The sequence below is a fragment of the Lottia gigantea genome (assembly GCF_000327385.1).
Source record: "Lottia gigantea unplaced genomic scaffold LOTGIsca_39, whole genome shotgun sequence".
Classification (NCBI taxonomy): Eukaryota; Metazoa; Mollusca; class Gastropoda; family Lottiidae; genus Lottia; species Lottia gigantea.
The window spans coordinates 2158230-2177695 of record NW_008709333.1 but is presented as its reverse complement, the minus strand read 5'-3'; the positions used below and the strand labels follow the sequence as shown (position 1 = coordinate 2177695).

General features: G+C 36.3%; 1 protein-coding gene across 1 annotated transcript; it reads left to right on the top strand.

Annotated features, from left to right (window-relative positions):
- Positions 1–1767: 1767 nt before the first annotated feature.
- LOTGIDRAFT_122187 (hypothetical protein) lies at positions 1768–11942 on the top strand (the record flags this gene model as incomplete). Its single annotated transcript, XM_009059497.1, has 13 exons — positions 1768–1832; positions 3897–4020; positions 4369–4430; positions 4851–4928; positions 5228–5255; positions 5499–5606; positions 8037–8114; positions 8565–8678; positions 9013–9062; positions 9238–9401; positions 9902–10039; positions 10525–10619; positions 11799–11942. Coding segments are annotated over 13 exons (1248 nt in total), but the record flags the coding sequence as incomplete, so codon positions are not given.
- Positions 11943–19466: the final 7524 nt, after the last annotated feature.

Sequence of the window (19466 nt, the reverse complement as noted above, 5' to 3'; positions counted from 1 at the left end):
AATATTTTATAGACAAACCAGGTGAGGCGAAAAACAAAGAAATTCTGAATTTATATGAAACAGTTTCTTTGTATTGACATGGAATCGGGTATCAAAAGCCATTGTTCGCCATTTTCAGGGAGTTGATTTGAGTCTTGAATATTATTATGTAAATAGTCTTCAAAAGTACTAAAACTGTACGAAAATCGCATAATCCCTTCAAATATACATTTAGCTTTCTGAGACTAAGGTAGGGTTGGTCAACAGATGGCCAACCTGTTTCTTTGAAATGACAATAGCGAGACCAATATGTAGTTGTACATTTGGAGACTTTCTTGATACGAGCTTCATGGTTAAGCGTTTTAATGTAAAAATGTCAAAATCGCCAGTGAACGCTTATTTTGTGCTTCAGGTGGTGAAATTTCTTCGCAGGCGTCCATAATCTGGCAAAAATAAATAATATAAAGGCGATATTGTCCATGCATTCTTGGTTTTGTAATGAAATGAAATGAAATAGTATTACGTCCAACTTTTATGCTATTGGGATAAAAAGAACGACCAACGCTACGCAGTATGCAATAGAGGAAATTTACCAGGGCTGATATAACTGCAATACTCGCAAAGTTGCATAGTTTCATCGATTTGATTGGACTGTACACCAGCGAACACTGCCAGTCCTAGCCCTTGACAAACTGTAGACATATATAGTTCACAGACTTTCTGTCGAGGACACAGATTAGCTGTATTCGCTGAATTTAAAAACTTTCGTGGTACTAGAAAAGGGTATGGGATGAAATTCGTAATAGTTTGACATTGTGAAGATGGGGATATTGTCGCACAATGCCTTTCATATCTGAGACATCTATATTTATTACATATTCTACTCAATATAAATATTAAAACTTGATAACCCTTGATAAATATCTGTATATAACGTGTAATTAAGATAATAATTAATTAATGATTAAACAATGTAATACAGTGGGATATTATTAATGATGAGATATTTACTACTTAGTAACCTATATTAAACAACTCTTCTTAACCACTGTAATATATAGGGTGACCCCATTAAAGTAATTGTGAAAAAGGTTGTAACGTGGATGTAGAATTCGGTATATGTTCATGGGGGCTGGGACTTAAAGTAAATCGAACCAGTTGTGATTTCTGTTCCTTTTCTCTGGTGATATCACTCTGATGTATATTTAAATTGTATTTAATTTCAGTTTTCATTTCTATTCATCTGCGAAGTTTTTCTTAAACTTCCATTTTATTTCCATTAAATCCCAATTTGTCCGGAATCTCAATTTCATTTCATTTCTCTTCCATTTTATTTCACTTCTGATTTTTCACATCCATTACATTAATGAATTTTCTTCCATTTAATTTCAATTTTGATTTCCCTCCATTTCATTTCATTTAACTGTTTTCTTTCATCCTATTCCACTTTTCATCTTTTCATTTTATTCCACGTCTGATTTTTCTCGATTTACTTTAATTTTTAATTTTTCATACATTGAATTATATTCAACACTTTGCCTCCATTCCATCCATTTCATTTCTGATAATCTTCTATTTTATTTCAAATCTGATTTTTCTCATTTCATTTCAATTTAGATTTTCCTCCATTTCATTCCGTTTCGTATTTAATTCAACTTTTTATTCTTCCATTCATTTCATTTCTGATTTGTCCCGACAGATGGTGATTCTGGAGGTGGGAGCGAGGAAGAGAGTGAGAAGGAAGAAGAGGAAACTGAAGGAATAAAAGGAGAGAAAGAAGGAGAAAAAGAGAGAAAATCGGTGGCTCAGATTATGAGAGATAAAAAGAAACAAACATCTTTGACTTTACAATGGTAAGCTGTTTCCTTTATTTCTGCTAATACGTTAATCGATCATGGAAATACCTGATGTCAGAATCGTGAAACATTAGCCAATTTTGTGCTCCTTACATTTCGAGAAAGGGTGATGTTGGATGGAGTTTTGCTGTTTAGGACAACAGGGATTAAAAGAGCCAACGAAGGTTAAAAAGATTGTAAAGAGATTTTCATAAAATAGATATATGTGTATCGTACGCACTGATAGCATTATTTTGCGCCATTCCAATTTTCAATCAGACGTTTGTGGTTCCTGCTAGTCCCGGAAATTGAAATGGTGTCCCCGATACACATACAAAGTTTAGAAAACCTCTTTACAATACTTTTAATATGGTTTTCCGGTGTGATATACAACTGTGGATTATCCATATACAGTGTGGTAGAATATAGATAGAACAATCAAATAGAGGTTGCGATGTTGCGAGATTGCGATTTGAGCTTCAATGGGTTGCGTATCCTAAACAGAAGAATGTACATGTATGTTCTAGCTTCTAACTTCTTCTGTAAAGATATTCACAAACCGGACACCATGCCTCTTCTAGTCCCACCTTTTCGCAGAAATATACATGTAAAAGTAAATAACAGTAAAATGAAACGTGATCGTTTATGATAAAGACTAAATGGGGTTTATCTCCTAAAATCCAGATTGAAAACCGGCGGGTAATATTTAATATAAAGTCTATGTTTATCTAATCTTATTGATCCAATCTTACCTGTCAATTTATAAATTTATTGACTGATTCCATTTGATTGAATTATTGATTTATTCACATTTACCGTGCATGCCTGACTAGAGCTTTAAAATGCTCATCTTTGATTTTCTAAATTGCTATTGGATACGGACTACTGAAATGAAGGTTTAATAGCTAGTTACATATAATTCATTGACTGTTCGTAAAACCTTCCACAAAATCAACGAAATTTGTGATAGGTCAATTTTCTATATTAAGTTACAGAACATAACTCCTGATTTTTACGCTATGATGACAGTGTAAAGTGTTGAAACGTTGTGTACAATTAAACTCAGGAGTAGTATACTATATAAACTGAAGTTGACGTTGTAAATTGTTGAAACGTTGTGTACAAACTCAGGAGTAGTATACTATTTAAACTGATGATGACAATGTAAATTGTTGAAACGTTGTGTACAATTAAACTCAGGAGTAGTATACTATATAAACTGATGTTGACGTTGTAAATTGTTTAAACGTTGTGTACAAACTCAGGAGTAGTATTCGAAAAAATTGTGGTGCGTTATTTAATGTGATCTCTACCCGTCAATCTCGCTTGAGGATGAATTTTTCTTGATAGTCAGCAGGGGGTAGAGCCTGTGATCATTTCTGTTATCAGTATTGTACCATATCGTGCACGTTACATGGAGTGAAAAAGCATGTCATTTCATATTCTTCATTTCAATCTAGGCTTATTTATTTTCTTTATTTTATAATCCGTTTAAAAGATTTAGATCTGTATTGAAAGTGTTGAATAACCGTTTTTAATAAATGACTCTACTTTCACTTTACACTTGAAGTTGTGGCTGAGTCAATAGTCGCTTAAATCAATAACAAAATCAGATACGTATCGCTTACATCCTTAACAATAAACCAGCTCATTTATTATATCATAATATATTATGTCAACAAAATACACCCTGGATTATCTGCCCTTGTTTATAACTTCAAAGTTGAAGAAAATTAACACAAAATTATTTCAGTTTACTATTTTTATTATTCAATTAAGCTCAAGATTTTTCATTAATTTTTGTATTTGAGGAAAAAGTCCCGTCTGTTAGATATTGCTCTTCAGTTGGAAATAAACGATGAACATCACTGCTTTCACATCCGTTCGCTCATTTCAGACTACATTACGTTGCGTATATTATACATTGCGTAAAACTTCATTTCATTTCTTCAGCCATTCCTAACACAAAATCAAGACGTTTCAGAAAAGACAAATTAGTCTCCCGCCGCCATTGAGAATAGCTAGTAACTTTTAAACAACTCTCTGGATCACTCACTATGGTATCTCGATGTCTCATTATAGGCTAGAAGAGAACTACAGTATCTGTGAGGGTGTGTGTCTACCAAGATGTATTCTCTACGCTCACTATCTGGATTTCTGTCGCCGAGAGACACTGGAACCGGCTTGTGCTGCTACGTTTGGAAAGGTTTGTTAATTATATGAATACAGACAGTGTTTATGGATGCTACGGAAGCTACAACCTTATTTCTATTAATTATAATTGACTATAGTTTTTCACGTGTTACGAGTATAAAATTCTTAACAGGATGATTCAGCTTAATATAGGTCATTTTGTATGCAAGACTTCTGGCGCTTGAACAAAGCCACCGACCTCACTAATTTCACTGGATTGCATATCAGTGGCGGACCCAAGGAGGGGGGGGGGGGGTCGATATGTGAAAGTCTGCTTCGTCAATATGTTGTCTCAGATTTCGGTTTTTTTGCGGATCGAATCGTTAGTACTTGGTTTATTAATTCTTATTTTAATTTTAAGACAATTCGACAGAAGTTTCCTCACCTCACAACAAGAAGATTGGGAACTAGGGGACATTCAAAGTAAGCTGTGATTTTTTAATTTTAGCTGAATTTTTGAATCAGCTGACTCTAGTCTCTAAAATGTGTTTTCTTCTTTCATTTCAGGTCTTTTAAATAGTCATTTGATTTCTGACCTTTTAGAGATGATAAAACTATCGTTTACCACCCCGTCCCCGACCCTCACTTCTGAAAGAGTGTTTGCGGAATTGATTTCCTCTCAAGAGACTACTTTTGTTGATAATGTTAATCAGGGAATGCAACTTCCGGAAAACTTCGAGATGATTTTGTGTTTGTGCTATGAATGGGGAAATGGGTAGTCAGAGAATGATGTATTTTTCTTTTTGTACAGGTATCATTATTATGAGTATAGTTAAATAATGATTTTGTGCTATGGGTGGGGACATGAGTAATCAGAGAATGGTGTTTTTTCTGTTATTACAGGTATCATTATTATGGTATTGGAATCAGAGAAACTAGTCAGTATTATCATTCTGTTTATTCTGGTAAAGGTCTCACTAGGTATGAAATAAATACAGTTTATAATTCTTTGAAAATTTGAATTGAAACAGATTTTTTGTGAAAGACAAAACTGATAAATTTATAAATTTATACGTCTTAAACCAGGAGTCACGTGCTGTAAAAGTGTTCAATAGGTTTGAGTAAATTGCAAGTATTTTGATCATCTCAATGCGTTAAGTAACAATGGAACTAGTATTGTTCATTTGTAGACAAAATTTATTATTTTATAACTTATAGAATTTAGAATCTCTGAATCTAGTAGACAAGATTCTATAAATTTTATTTTCTATCTTTTGCAGGTTTTCTGGAGCAAAGTTAAAGAATGAGGTAAACTGTTATTTCTGTGTTTTTATCAACATTGGTGTATCGATTCAGAAATACAGTATACGTGTATATAAATCGACAGGCTCAAAAGTAAATCAAAAGCAAAATTTATATTTCTAACGTATTCCAGAGCTGTATTTGGGTTTAAGCAAACCTACGGGCTAAATACTTGTATAATTGCAAAGTAGAAATATTTTCGGTGATGTTTTACACCTCCCGTAGCTACAGTGAGTGTTATGTTTTTAGGGTGGTTTTACGAGGAAATATTCTCTGAGTTCTAAAACTGGAACTTTATTGCCAGACTTCCCCAATGCAGAGTTCCTGATTTTACCCTTAACACTTTCCAGAGAAAAGGTGAGTTTTTAATTAGTTTAATTCAAATTCAGATACCAATCTGGACTATTTGAAGCAAGAAACCACCGTCAGTACTTGTATTTTTTCAATTTATCGAATAGAAAAATAGATATTGTTAAGTCGAAACACAGGAATATTTGGGGGTTTGAGGTTTTTTTTTAATAAGTTAACAGAAAAAAAAACAGTTTTTTCTAGCTTGTGAAATTAAGCTTGTCAGTGTCGGCTTTTTTTAAAAATATAATTTATCAGGAGGCTCTACTTACACTGATCTTCAGTCGTACAATTTAATCTTTCGTTTCAGAAAATAAATCATATCAGTTTAGCATATTGAATTTGAGTTAACCATTAATTTGAAATGGAATGATAACAATGACGTGGACGATGATAATAAAGTAGATTTTAAAACGAGGCAGATTGTCACCCCCTATCTTATCAGGGTAGAGTAAACAATGTTTGTTGACTCGCCTCGATGTGAAATCGTGGTTTATAAAAGGACGAGCCAATCTATCATCAATTAATCAAATGTTTTCGTTCCATTTTAAACTCCAGTTGACAACTTGTACGTTATATATCAAACGACAACGCTAATAAATTATCGTATGCCTTTCCCTTAGTCAAACCTGTTCCGCGTTTAGTGAGGATCTATTCTGAAAATCTTGTCAATGTTAACTTGTTTGACCGCATTGTGCGAAATCCTTTATCTGGCCTTCACAGAGCCCATTTCTCGTCCATTCGCCATCGCTACTTGCTACATCTGTTCTAAATTAAAAGGATAACACCTATGTATTTTAGCGCGATCTGATCGTAAACAGTTCAAATGATTTATCTGATTATTTCTGGTGAAATCAGAATGTTTAGAAGATAAGTTGACATATTTGTTTCGTTATTTTTTGCATTGACAGTTCCTCTTTTGCCTTGACTTACGGAAAATTCCGAGAGGTGCCGAAAATTGCAGCTGGAATAAAGAGGTCGAGTCCAGTATCAAAGTTGCATCGACAGCATAGTTTTTACAGTCTCTGTATACTCAGTAACACAAGCCGTACTATTGTTATTTATACGTTTTTGCGAAAATATTTTTCACAAACAGCTACTGCCAGATGGCTTCAAATCTGGTGCAGAGAATCTTGAATTGGCATCATGACATATCTTTTTCTGGTCCATTTTCCGAAAAAAGCTGCCGAGTTGACAAAGTCGCATGCACATGTGTTGCAAATATGCTGTACAAGGTATTACTGCTCAATATATATGTTTTTAATGACATGACATCCCCCCACCCTCTTTTCCAATTAGATGTCAGACGTCACAATGATTTCACATCAAACGTCCTGTCATTGTCTTAATTACCTACCACTTTACAATCTCGCCTCGTCTCGCTCCTTCACGACAAATCTCGAGAACATAATTTATGACAGGCGCGTGCAGACGTCTAGGTCCCCAGCGACGAAAACTTTCATATTTGAGGCGCCATGTTGGATTGTTTGTAGTAATGAGTGATTAAAACGTTTGAAGTTTTTTAAATGAATATATCTTTAAACTGGACACAATGTTTCAACCTTGTTTGTATATGAATAAACGATCAAAGGCTAAGAACACTTTAAAACCCAGACGTAGAAAAAGTCCTAAAAAGGGATGAGTTCATACATTTAGATTGCATTTTAGCAGTTACGGCGCCAGTGGGGGCACAGTGGGGGTCCTAGAAAAGAGGTTTGGACAATTGTACCCCCACTATATTTTCAACAAATCAAAATGTCTACCTTTTTTCTCCAAAATATGTGTCAGAATGCACAGAATCAATTCATTTTTTCTAAAATTTTCTAGAGAGAACTCTTTAGGACGTTCTATGAGAGGCTTGCGACTATGACATCGCCACAGAGTAGCCAAACGTTGAATTCAGCCTTAGCAATTGTCCCCTCCCCCCATTGAGTCAGTCTGCCCCCTATGTGTACTCCCCAGTCTCGGAAGGCTGGCGCCGCCACTGGATTTTACCCATATTAGTCAGTAAAATACAGAAATGTAAAGTCTTGGAGAACTGAAGAAAAAAAAACATATTTCTTATGGCTCTGAATATTTTTACATCGCAATATTACGACAACCAAGCGATAAAATGACTCGCCCCAGACGACACAAAGTTTCGTTCAATTCATTACCGAGGCAGAATTAGAAGGGCTAAACCGAGATCCACCGGTTGTAGTACATAGTACACGTATTTACATAGACGGTTCATATCCAGGGGCCTGTTTCACAAAAACTGAATTTAGAATGATTTTAGTATTCTATTGATCTGATTGGCCAAAAGCTAAAATCAATTATAAGTTCAGTTTTATAAGTCAATCAGAAAACTTAATTTCTTAAAATTTTTGTTGAAATTTAGTTAAGATTTTGTGAAACAGGACTCAGATCTCTAATTCTGTTCTCTCTTGAATTTTTCAGATAGAAACGTTTATTATGATGTATAAAACACACTGTCAATGTATTTTAGATACAGCTATCAATTCTAATTTTGAAGAGGTAAGTAAACTTCGTCTTATACCGTGACTAGAAAAGCCCCCTTTCTTGTATCACGGAATGCAGCGATTTGATTGGATTGTACACATGCTAATACAGCTAATCAGAGCCCTCGACAGAAAGACTACAACATATAAGTCATAATAATTACAGCCTGTCGAGGGCAGTGATTGGAAATATTAGTGAGCATACAATCCAATCAAATCGCTGCATTCCGATATAATAATAGTGGCTACTGCAGTTCGTATTGCTTGACATTGTGAAGAGGTGAAGAAAGGAGGATATTGCAACTGCGTCTTATACCTTGACATGGGAATATGTTTGAAAGATATGGAGAGAGTATTAAATGTTGGAAATCAGTGTTTAGTGGGTATCATGATACCTTTTCCATTTGACAGTAAGATTGATTCAGCAGTGACTAATGTCTTACCAATTCTGATTGTCACCTTGTAGATCCAGAATTTCTTGTTACATTTCTGGCAAGGTTTACCAGAACATCTGCTCCCCCTGGTGGATAATGACGTAGTGATTGATATTATCTGTGTTTGTGATTCAATACTATATAAGGTAGGATTATAATATCACGCATGTCCTTTTAGCAAAGGTACGATGATTATCCGCATCTAGCTACAGGAACATGGATATCACCTAACTCTGGGTTATATTATATATTTTTAATATCACGAGGAGAAACAACTTAATGCACATACAGTATCCAAAATCGCCACCCATAAATCAAAAGCCTCAAACATTCTATATTAATAAGGTGGATATGAAACGAGTCCATACGTAATTCCGATCTTTCAAATCACGAGGAGAAAAACTGATAATCACTTATCCCAATCACAGTCCTTGTGACAAAATGCTCAAGCCGACAATGTGATTTAAATTTTCTTTGTAGGTGCTTACCGAAGTCCTCATTCCATCAACAATGCAAGAAATGCCAGAAACGTAAGATATGTTTGCTTATTGCATGTAAGATTTGCACTAACTAGTCTTGCAGCAGAAGTTCTGAGTCATTGATTTTTGTGCCGTAACATCACAACTATATATACTTATTTAGGTACATATTCAAAATCTATATTCAGAAGCATTTGCGTACATCCATTTAATTTTTCTATTTTAGTTTATTATGTGACATCAGAAATTTCGCCAAACATTGGGAAAGTTGGATCTCATCTGCTCTCGAGAATCTTCCAGAACAATTGTCAGATGCTAAACTTCCGGTTGCCCGACGTTTTGCTCAATCTTTAAAACGTCAGACCTCATTTCTTCATCTGGCACAGGTGGGTATATGCTTGTGCGCATGTCACATTCGATGGTTTGTGGAAGGTAGGAAAAACTAGCCGTTAAACGAGGCCTACCCTGAGTTGTTATAACATTATAACTCCGTGTCGCCTCCAGTCTTTATAACCCCATGTCGCCTCCAGTCTTTATAACCCCGTGTCGCCTCCAGCCTTTATAACTCCGAGCCACCTACAGTCGTTATAACCCCGTGCCCCCTCCAGTCTTTATAACCCCGTGTCGCCTCACAGTCGTTATAACCCCGTGCACCGTCCAGTCTTTATAACCCTGTGTCGCCTAACAGTCGTTACGACCCCGTGCACCGTCCAGTTGTTATAACCCCGTGCCCTCTCCAGTCTTTATAACCCCGTGCCCCCTCCAGTCTTTATAACCCCGTGCCACCTACAGTCGTTATAACCCCGTGTCGCCTTTTAAGTCTCCTTGATCTAATGAGCTTCAGAAAAGAAAGCAGGAAGTAAAACTACGTTACATTCTATTTCAGACAGCTCGACCAGTACTGTATGATGCTGAACTAGTTAACCAAATGATTGATGACGTGGAAAGAATAGATCTGAATTCCATTTCTAGTCAGGTCGTTTGTAACCAGTCCGACTGCGACCAAGATCTAGAACTTAATACTGAATGTAAGTAATCGTAGTCGTAATACTGGTAATCAGCCCTATACGATCGGGTTGCATTTCTAGTTGGGTCGTATGTAATCAATTGGGCCAAGATTGAGAACTTGATACTGAATGTAATTAAACGTAGTCGTATTGTTTGTAATCAAAACGACTGCGACCAAGATCTAGAACTTAATACTGAATGTAAGTAATCGTAGTCGTAATACTGGTAATCAGCCCTATACGATCGGGTTGCATTTCTAGTTGGGTCGTATGTAATCAATTGGGCCAAGATTGAGAACTTGATACTGAATGTAATTAAACGTAGTCGTATTGTTTGTAATCAAAACGACTGCGACCAAGATCTAGAACTTGATACTGAATGTATTGTTTGAAAAAAAATCATAAAACAATGTCATTTCATTATCCGGTTCCAAGCCGCACCGAACAGCCGATGCCGTATAAGAAAACGTACTTAAATGGATTTTTTAAATTATTATTTTGAATAGTTTTAAAGGAATTTAAAGAGATATTAAGAAAACAGGCGACGGTTGAAGCTTTTACAGAATGGTTGGATATAGTGGTAGAACAAAGGGTAATCAAGGTAGGGCTTTAATGTATGATGTCTTTGGGAGAAAGGGGGAGAGGGTAAGCAACAGTGGTGGTGCCAGTGGGTATACAGAGGTGGATTTGCCCCCCTACAAAATGGTTTCCGCCCCCAATTTTACCTGCAAATTACTTGTAACAAATTCAAAAATATGATTCCAGACTGAATCAGAATGAATCAGAATGAATCAGAATGAATCAGAATGCTCCAAATCAATTCTATTTTTCAAAATTGAGCGAGACGTTCTTTGGGAGGCTTGAGCCTGTGTAATAGAACCAGCGGACTCATTATCTTGTACTTAGTAAATAGTCGTTCGGATGGGACAATAAACCGAGATCCCATGTGCTAAAATCTGTACACGTTAAAGATCTCTCTAAGTTGGAAATCGAAAAAGAGCAGGCTAATGGCGCTGTCCTAGCAAAATTTCTCTCATTGCATCCTGCATGGCGTTGGTCGTTTTCATTAGCCCACATGGTGCAGAAAGGTAGGATGGAAAACTCCATTCATTTCATTTCACTGTATTTATCAAAACATCTGCAATCCACAGGTTTAGCCTCCGAAATAAATTCTCCGTTAATCGACAAAGATAGGCCAATAATCAATAATATGTAATTTATGTTGATATAAACCTGGTTGTAACCCATCTCTCCCCTCTATACCAACTTTCAAAACTTTTAAAAGATAAAGAATCAATGTTGACAAAACTTATTAGATTTTGACAGTTAAACTTTTTAAAAATTTTGTCGTGTGATTAAACTATTGTTTTTATGTTGATTTTAAAGATAAGATATTTTCCCCAAGATTTAGTCAAGGTCTAAAGTTCAATTTTTTCTTCAATTTTTATAAAATGACTCATCGAAAGTAGAGAGACCAAGACGCGAATAGGTATTATCGATAATGGACGGGTTTGAACTCGAGAAGGCACATAAACAGGACCTTTCGACGAAGATCCTTAAAGTTTGTGGATTTCACCGATATGATTCACCAAGATAAAACAGTCCCAACTTTCTTTTCGTTTTTTTATTAGTTATTTTTAGTATAGCCACTAACGACCGGACTCTTAATTATGCTTGAAATAGCACCGACAAACTATGGCTGCCATGAATTACCGTAATATGTTGCAGATTGCCACGGTTGGTTGTTTGAGCGCTATGGTGATGTAAATTTGTATTTCAGCCAAGTAAACAGAATGGTAAATGTTTTAGAAAGAGGGCTCAAGATTATTTGTTAAAATGGTCGTTTTTCGGGGCCAGGGTAATGCATAACCTCACTTTAAACAATGCCACGGGTTTTGGTAAGTATTATAACTCATGTAGATAGCATTTTTACAACTTTGATAATTCGGCAACACTCCGCAGCGTGGGTAAGGCTGAATCTGTCATCGGCAGTTTCCGTAAAGCTGAATCTGTCTCGTTTATGACCATTCGGCAATCCTCGGCAGTTTGAGTTAAGTTGAATCTATCTCGGAAATGACCATTCGGCAATCCTCGGCAGTTTCCGTAAAGCTGAATCTGTCTCGGCAATGAATGGTACATTTCATTGTGTCTTCTTGGGCGAGATTCTTTACTTCCAGCATTTCACACTTTATTTGTCATATGATAGTAAAACTACAGGCCAGTATGACGTAAAACTCCATTCTATTTCATTATATTGTAGGTTCGTTCCATCTTATCCGTATGTTATTAGACGAGTATGTTTTACTGGCTATAGAATCTCAGTTACATCTAGAAAAAGACGAGGAATTACAGAATTTACTACACAAACATCTAAAACCAGGTAAGTTAAAGCTACCATGCATGGATTAGAGTATACTTTGATGATAAAAACAAGTTCATTGGTCGGACACTGTTTTGCCATTGATTCACTATACACCATAACTTTGAGCACAGCTTTATTGATTGGCGACCAAAATATCAAATAGTATTTAATGAAGTCGTTTTTTTTATATTTCATGATAGCTATAAATGAATATAAATGTTTAAAAAGGTAATCTACGCTATTTTACAGACGATACTGGTTCAAAGCCCAATCTGTCTCAAGCACCGAGTACATGTTTTGTGGCGACCACAGCCCGGAATAATCCACCTCGACCAGGGGTTTTACCCGCTATTATTAAACGAGAACAGTATTTAGATCCAGCGTATCCTACTGCCTTCAACCCCTCATTTAATAATGGGAGAGAACCGTTTTCAATCTCATCTCACCTGTCTTCGCTTTCTTCCATAACTCAGGTAGGTGCCAGGTACACACTTGTAAAGAAGCTCAAATAACATTTTGTTTATCGTGAACACTGATAGCATCGATTTGCACCATTCCAATTTTCAGTCTGACGTCTTTGGTTCCTGCAAGACCATTTGCGATAGTGAGGTCATGAACGCTTGGTTTTGTGGAATTTCAAGAACCACAGATGCCTGACTGAAAATAAGGGGATGATGAATGGTAAAAGAGCAGTCAAAACACTGACATTTTTCGGGTCCTTAAAAATAGAGGACTGAAAATTCACCCTCACTCGGTTAGTTTTATGCTGTTAATACTCATTTCATTGATATTTTTTCAGTCTGTACCAGGAAGCAATGCGATCCTGACACCCCCAGTTTCCCCTATTATACCTAATCCAATCAGAAAGCCAGTATTGAATCAACCAAGTTTACAGTTTAACAATGGCCATCATCAGTCTTCTTCGTACCCTTATCTTCGTAAGTTTTTACCCTAGTACCAAAACCCCAATTTCCCATATTGTACCAAAATAACCCATTGAGCTCATTGTTTAAATAACATCCCAGTTTTCGTACTGCACCAACCATCCCGATTCCCTCTACTTAAATGGCATCCCCAGTTGTCCACTACTGTTCAGACAGCGACACAGTTTTCCCTGGTGTTCAGACAACGACACAGTTTTCCTTTGTGTTCAGATCGCACTACGGTTCCCTAATAGAACAGCACACTAGAGTTCCACCGTGTACTCACAAGAGTCCCTTTCTAATTTCCCTCGTGTCTTCTAATCCACTGACGCACGATGATTTCCTTGCAACTTGCAACTTAAAAAACAAATGAGTGGGCGTCAGTGAGTCTGCTGTTAGAGAGAGTTGTCTGTCTTAGAGGGGAACGTCAATTCATCATTGATATTTAAATTTCAGCTCAACCCAACAATTACAATAGTTCAAACACCGGAAGTCTGCTGGGCAGTTATAACACCGGAAGTTATGATCCACCGACATTCCGGAGCAATCACTATAGCAACCAATCGTCATTTTCTTCATCGAAAGATCTAGATCCATACATCTTTCCAGATCAGCCATTTCAAGGAGACCCGTTTTACTCAAGTTCGTTTAATTATCCTTCCACCGGAAATATCAACTATCCTTCCGGAAGTGCACATTGTCAGGGTAACAGCGGAAGTGCGTTCGATGTTGTATCAAGCTCCAGTTATTTTAATTTACCGCCTTCTTACAGTTCAACAGGTGAGTGAACGAAAAGATCTTATGTACGAGAACCATTTCACTGACTTATATGTCCGTATGACCCAGATTACCTCGGAACCAAGAACCAACGTCCATGCAGTGGCTCAACAGGCTCAATCAGTCCCTATGATAGTTGAGCCACTGTGTCCACGGAAGGCAACATAAACATACGTCGTACAAGTATGTTGATTGGCCAGTTATGAAATCATGGCAGTCTCCAACGTCTTGACGATAAGCTGGATTATCTTTATTTCTTAGCCTCTATTATCCAGACCTTCGTTGTCTATGCTTCGTAGACAGGGGAAGACTGGGCGTCAGAGACTATTATTTCTGTGTCTTAACGTCATACACCGACTAATAGCTAATATATAAGTTGAACTCCTATTTTTACAGACATATACTCTGGAGTATATTTACCACCGAAACCACTGGCCGAGCACGTATCTGTCATACAGCCTAGAAATCCCCTGGTACCACATTACCACTCCGACCATAGAACACCACTGTCATACCACAATGAACCCCGAACACCGCTCAGCTACCACACCGATCTCACCGACCCCCTCAATATACTAGATAAACCAATCAGACACAGGGAAAGTGTTCTAGTGTTTGGTGGTAACCATGGCAATAATTCAACACCAGGACAGAATCAGCACCTTGGTAAGTATTTTATACCTGTATCGTCATGCAAACCCAGAAGCACAACTACATTTACTACTTCATTGACAGCATAATTTGTCATTTTCTGGCGTCAAATCATCAGACTTATGGCAATGTCTCAGAGCCTTATAAAGATGTTTTCATTATTTCAGGGTCACACAATGTTGGAGATGATTTCTTAACAATAGGAATGCTATCAGGGGATCCAGATTTAAATTTTACCGACCCGGAGCGCCCTCTACCTTCTATTAATACAGTGTTTGAAGCCCATAAACCTTGCTATTAAGGACGTTATTGGAAAAGCCATATATTTAATACCTGCTGGTGCGGACAGTAAGGAAAGGGCTACAATATTTTCAGTGCTGCCCATAAACCTTGCTATTATGGACAACATTGAAAAAGCCATAGATTTAATACCTGGTTTTGCGGACATTGGTGGAAGCGTTACTATGTTTTCAGCGCTGCCCTTAAACATTGCTATTACGGACACCATTGAAAAAGCCATAGATTTATCTGCTGTTGTGGACAGTGCTGAAAGGGCTACTCTGTTTTCAGTGCTGCCCATAAACCTTGCTATAAAGGACGTTATTGAAAAAGCCTTAGATATACTGGGGTCGAGCACAGTTGAGAAATGGCTATTATAAGTGAACTAATTCCAATGAAACTTTCAAATACGGACAGTCTAGATAAATGATCACGGAATTTAATCTAAAACAAAAAAGTGTATGCAGCGTCACGAATATATCTCTTACTCCTCGAACAATCAAGTCTGGCTACGGGGTAGCTCCCAATAAAAGATGATGGTGGCCTGATTGGGGGGGGGGGGGGGGGGGGGGGGGGGGGCTAGTTCCCAAAGATGATGGTGGCCTGGATTTTATGTGAGAGTGTGCAAAACTTTTCTCATGCACTGAAAAGGCCACAGCCATTATCATTTTATATAGTGAAAGATTAGCTTGTGGCCCCCCTGGAAAATTTTTGGCCCCTGCTCGGCTCCCTCACCAGATGTTTCCCAGAACCGCCACTGTTATCAGGAACAATTGGCATGGGGGATGTATGTTACCAATTCCAATGCAATTTTTATGAGTGTACAATGTTAAGATTTTTTGTATTCTATTTATAGTAATGAACGAGTGTAAATTAAAGTAAATGTCGGATTGACTTTAGCCTCTAGCATCCAGTCCTATTGTCTGCGACGAAAGATAGACAGAAGAAGTCTGGGCGTCAGAGACTAATTGACTTATTAACTAATTGATTGCTTTTCATTGAATTTCACTTTTTTGTTCGTTCAATTCTAGAAGACGACACAGCCAGTTCTTTCGTTGCAAGGTGAGCAATGACAACAACTGCAATTTCCCGTCGTCCATGTTTTCAGGTTGATATAACCAAGTGATTGATCAGATTTATTAGATGTCGCAAGTTGCTAGCAGTCGTTGAATCTACCATTCAAGAATCTACCATTGGCAAGGTTGACCTTTAAGTTGCCCTCACACTATAGAGATCACCAGTTGAGTTTGGTTTCGAATACGGGTTATAAATAAAAACTCACAACTCAGTTACATGAGAGTTGCGTTCAGAACTTATGACCGTTATTCTTATTCTCAACTGTACACAATTGGTGATCGTTATTATGCGAAGACACCTTAAATAATTGAATTATCTTTTGAGCTAGTGAGCTTCAAAGCGTCTTATACACATTGAAGGGTATGACTTGAGAGAATATCAAGATACAACGCACGACTCCATTGCCAAAAGGTCATAACAATCAAACAAGGCGATTATCATTTCACCCCAAGGGTCATTGCTTAAAAAACTGACCAAGTAATTTAAGTTTATTATGTTTTATTTTTGGCTATATTACATTTGATACAGAGAGAGGATTTCCATTAAAATAAGCAACAAGAACGATAACTCTTAAAATAAACCAACAAAAAGGGAGATAACCGGATATAGCAGAATGATATGACGTCATGATATTATGCTGGTCGTGATTTGTACAATGATTTCATGTGGACGGATAAAATTATGAAATGTATTATGAAGAGTGTCAGAAAACGAAACATTATTATTGACTGTAACCCATTTCAAAACAACCTAAACAGTAAACGAAAAAACAATACCCATTGGAATACCCAATTGATTGCAGGTCCAAGCACAGTTAGTAAAGCTGTACAGTTTGTGCTTTTGGAAATTTGCATAATCTCAAATAAAGAAAAAATACAAAATACAACAGACGATAGGTCAAAAGTTGAATAAAAGCAAAATATTAAAGAGATAATGTCGTCTAAATAAAATCGACTTAACAAAATCCCAGTCATGGAATAGTAAAGTTGTAACGTAAATAATTAAATGACTTAATCCCTTGATAACAAATTGCAATACTACCATTTCTATAAAAATGACTATTTGATTAAAGTGCAATTTCATATTTTCGTTTCGTTTTTTTCTTCTGAATTTTGTACGTTGTCGTTCATTAACAATATTATGATCAATAAAAAGAAACGAAACATTAAAACTGCATTTTGACCACAATTTGAAGTTTCACAACCAAACTATTGTTATTAGAAATAGAACAAGTTGGAAAGCACGTGTCCTCTGTCTTATTTAAAGCGACAAGGAGGGCGTACTCGCACCCTTCGTCATTAAATCGAGGTATCTTCGGGGGTATTATACATTACAACAAATAGCCCTGCAGATCAGTTAGCAAAATATTACCAGAGTTCTTGTATTTTTCTACTGAAGAATTGTCATATCAATAGATCTGCGTTCGGATTTTGTTATAGGGATGTCTTCGATAAACTATTAATATGACAAGTCGTTCAGTAGAAATTCATCAAAAGGCTAAAACCTGTTTACTCACTGAACGCAGGACAAGTAACAGCCATGCCTTCAGTAAGGTAAACGTTTCCTAAGGTTTTCTTCTGTCTGCAGAATCTGATATTTCAATATCTAACCTTATTCATTTAAAAAATGAACGCAGGGCTGTTTTCAAATCTTGAGATACATGATATTGCACAGTTTAAATACGACTAGGTCCAGGGGGTGAATATCTAAAACTTTTCCTTTAAATAAAATATCTTATCTACAATCGTACGGATATTTCTGATGGGATCTTGTAAAATGTTAATTGTCGAATCTGTTATGAAAATGTATAGCATAGCATAGCATTTTGACAAAAAGAATTGTAAATTTGTAAACTTAAAAGATGAGACAAATATAAAAAATAACCAAGTTGACAAAGAAAACCTAGAGAGGCGCATTAATTCTGCCAGAAAGGTAAGCAAACCCTGCCTCGTAAGAAAAAACGCACCAAACCTGTCAGTGCTCAAACGAGTAACTGAAAATGTTTTCAGATAGCACCTCACCGATATCAGATAGTACATTTACTAACTGAAACATTCCATTCAAAGGGATCGAATAAGGTTCTTTTAATTGATTATGTGTATCGTTAACACTGATAGCATCAATATACACCATTCTAATTTTCAATCAGACTTCTGTGGATCCTGCAATTCCACTAAAACTAAGTTTTTGTTGACGTCACTAATCGCAAAATATTATCACAGGTGGCGATTTATGACGTCATCAAACACTCAGTGGAATTACAGGAACCACAGAAGTCTGATTGAAAATTGGAATGGTGTAAATTGATGCTATCAGTGTTCCCGATAGATAAAAAAAGATTTCGGAAACCTTTTTACAATCCCTTTAAAAGTGATATCCATCTGGAGAGTCTATTGAATACAATACCAATCATAGATGAACATTGTACTACATTGTGCAATATTTGCAGAATCTCAAATCATCTATATTTCCCATACAAGATATTAAAGTTCATAACCGTTTGAGCACTATACACTGCGCCAAGGAATACGACTAAGCAAAGATTATTTTGAGGTAAAAACCAGATAAAATATTGAGTAAATTAAAGCTCATAAAATGGTCGTTAAAATATTATTATGTGACTAAAAATCGTATTATTTATAAATTTCCATAACCAAAATAAGAAAATAAACTTTTTATATACAATAAACGTAATAATTTTAATATCATGAGAACTAGTTTCAGTTTTAACCAATCAGAATACAGCATAACTAAACTGACAATAGATTCTTGAAATATGATTGGTTGCTAAATGTAGAACTTGAATTTCAACCAGTCACTAACAACTTGGGTTGTCAAACTCGACAATCAAAATAGAAAATTACGTAAATTTCAACCAATCATATACAACGAAAGTTGTCATGTGATTGGTTGAAATTGAAATTCGAATTGAACCAATCATAGCTCAGTTATCCACATCCGATATTGGCTCAGCTTAATCTGATTGGCTAAATTTTATCACATCGAAAATTATATTGCATTTATATCATTATCCGAAAAAAAACGTAAACATTTTTTCCATTTTTATATCACTAAAACATTTTTAACAGCACTATTAAATTGGGTGAGACATCGCCATCTTATTTACGAAACGATTTTACATAAAATCCAAACAGTAGGGGAGAGTTGGATATTTCAATCTTAACATCGAGGGCCGAAAATACCCACTCTCCCCTATATCAAATCAGCAGTTAGAAAATATGTTAGCACTTTAATTTAAAAACAAACTTTGTACAAAATGGTTTTCTAGAGGTGGATTGACTGAGGGGCTATAGTTCTCTACCATTACAAAATGGCGTCTACCACACTTCCGGTACATTCGGAGACACGTAATAGTCTG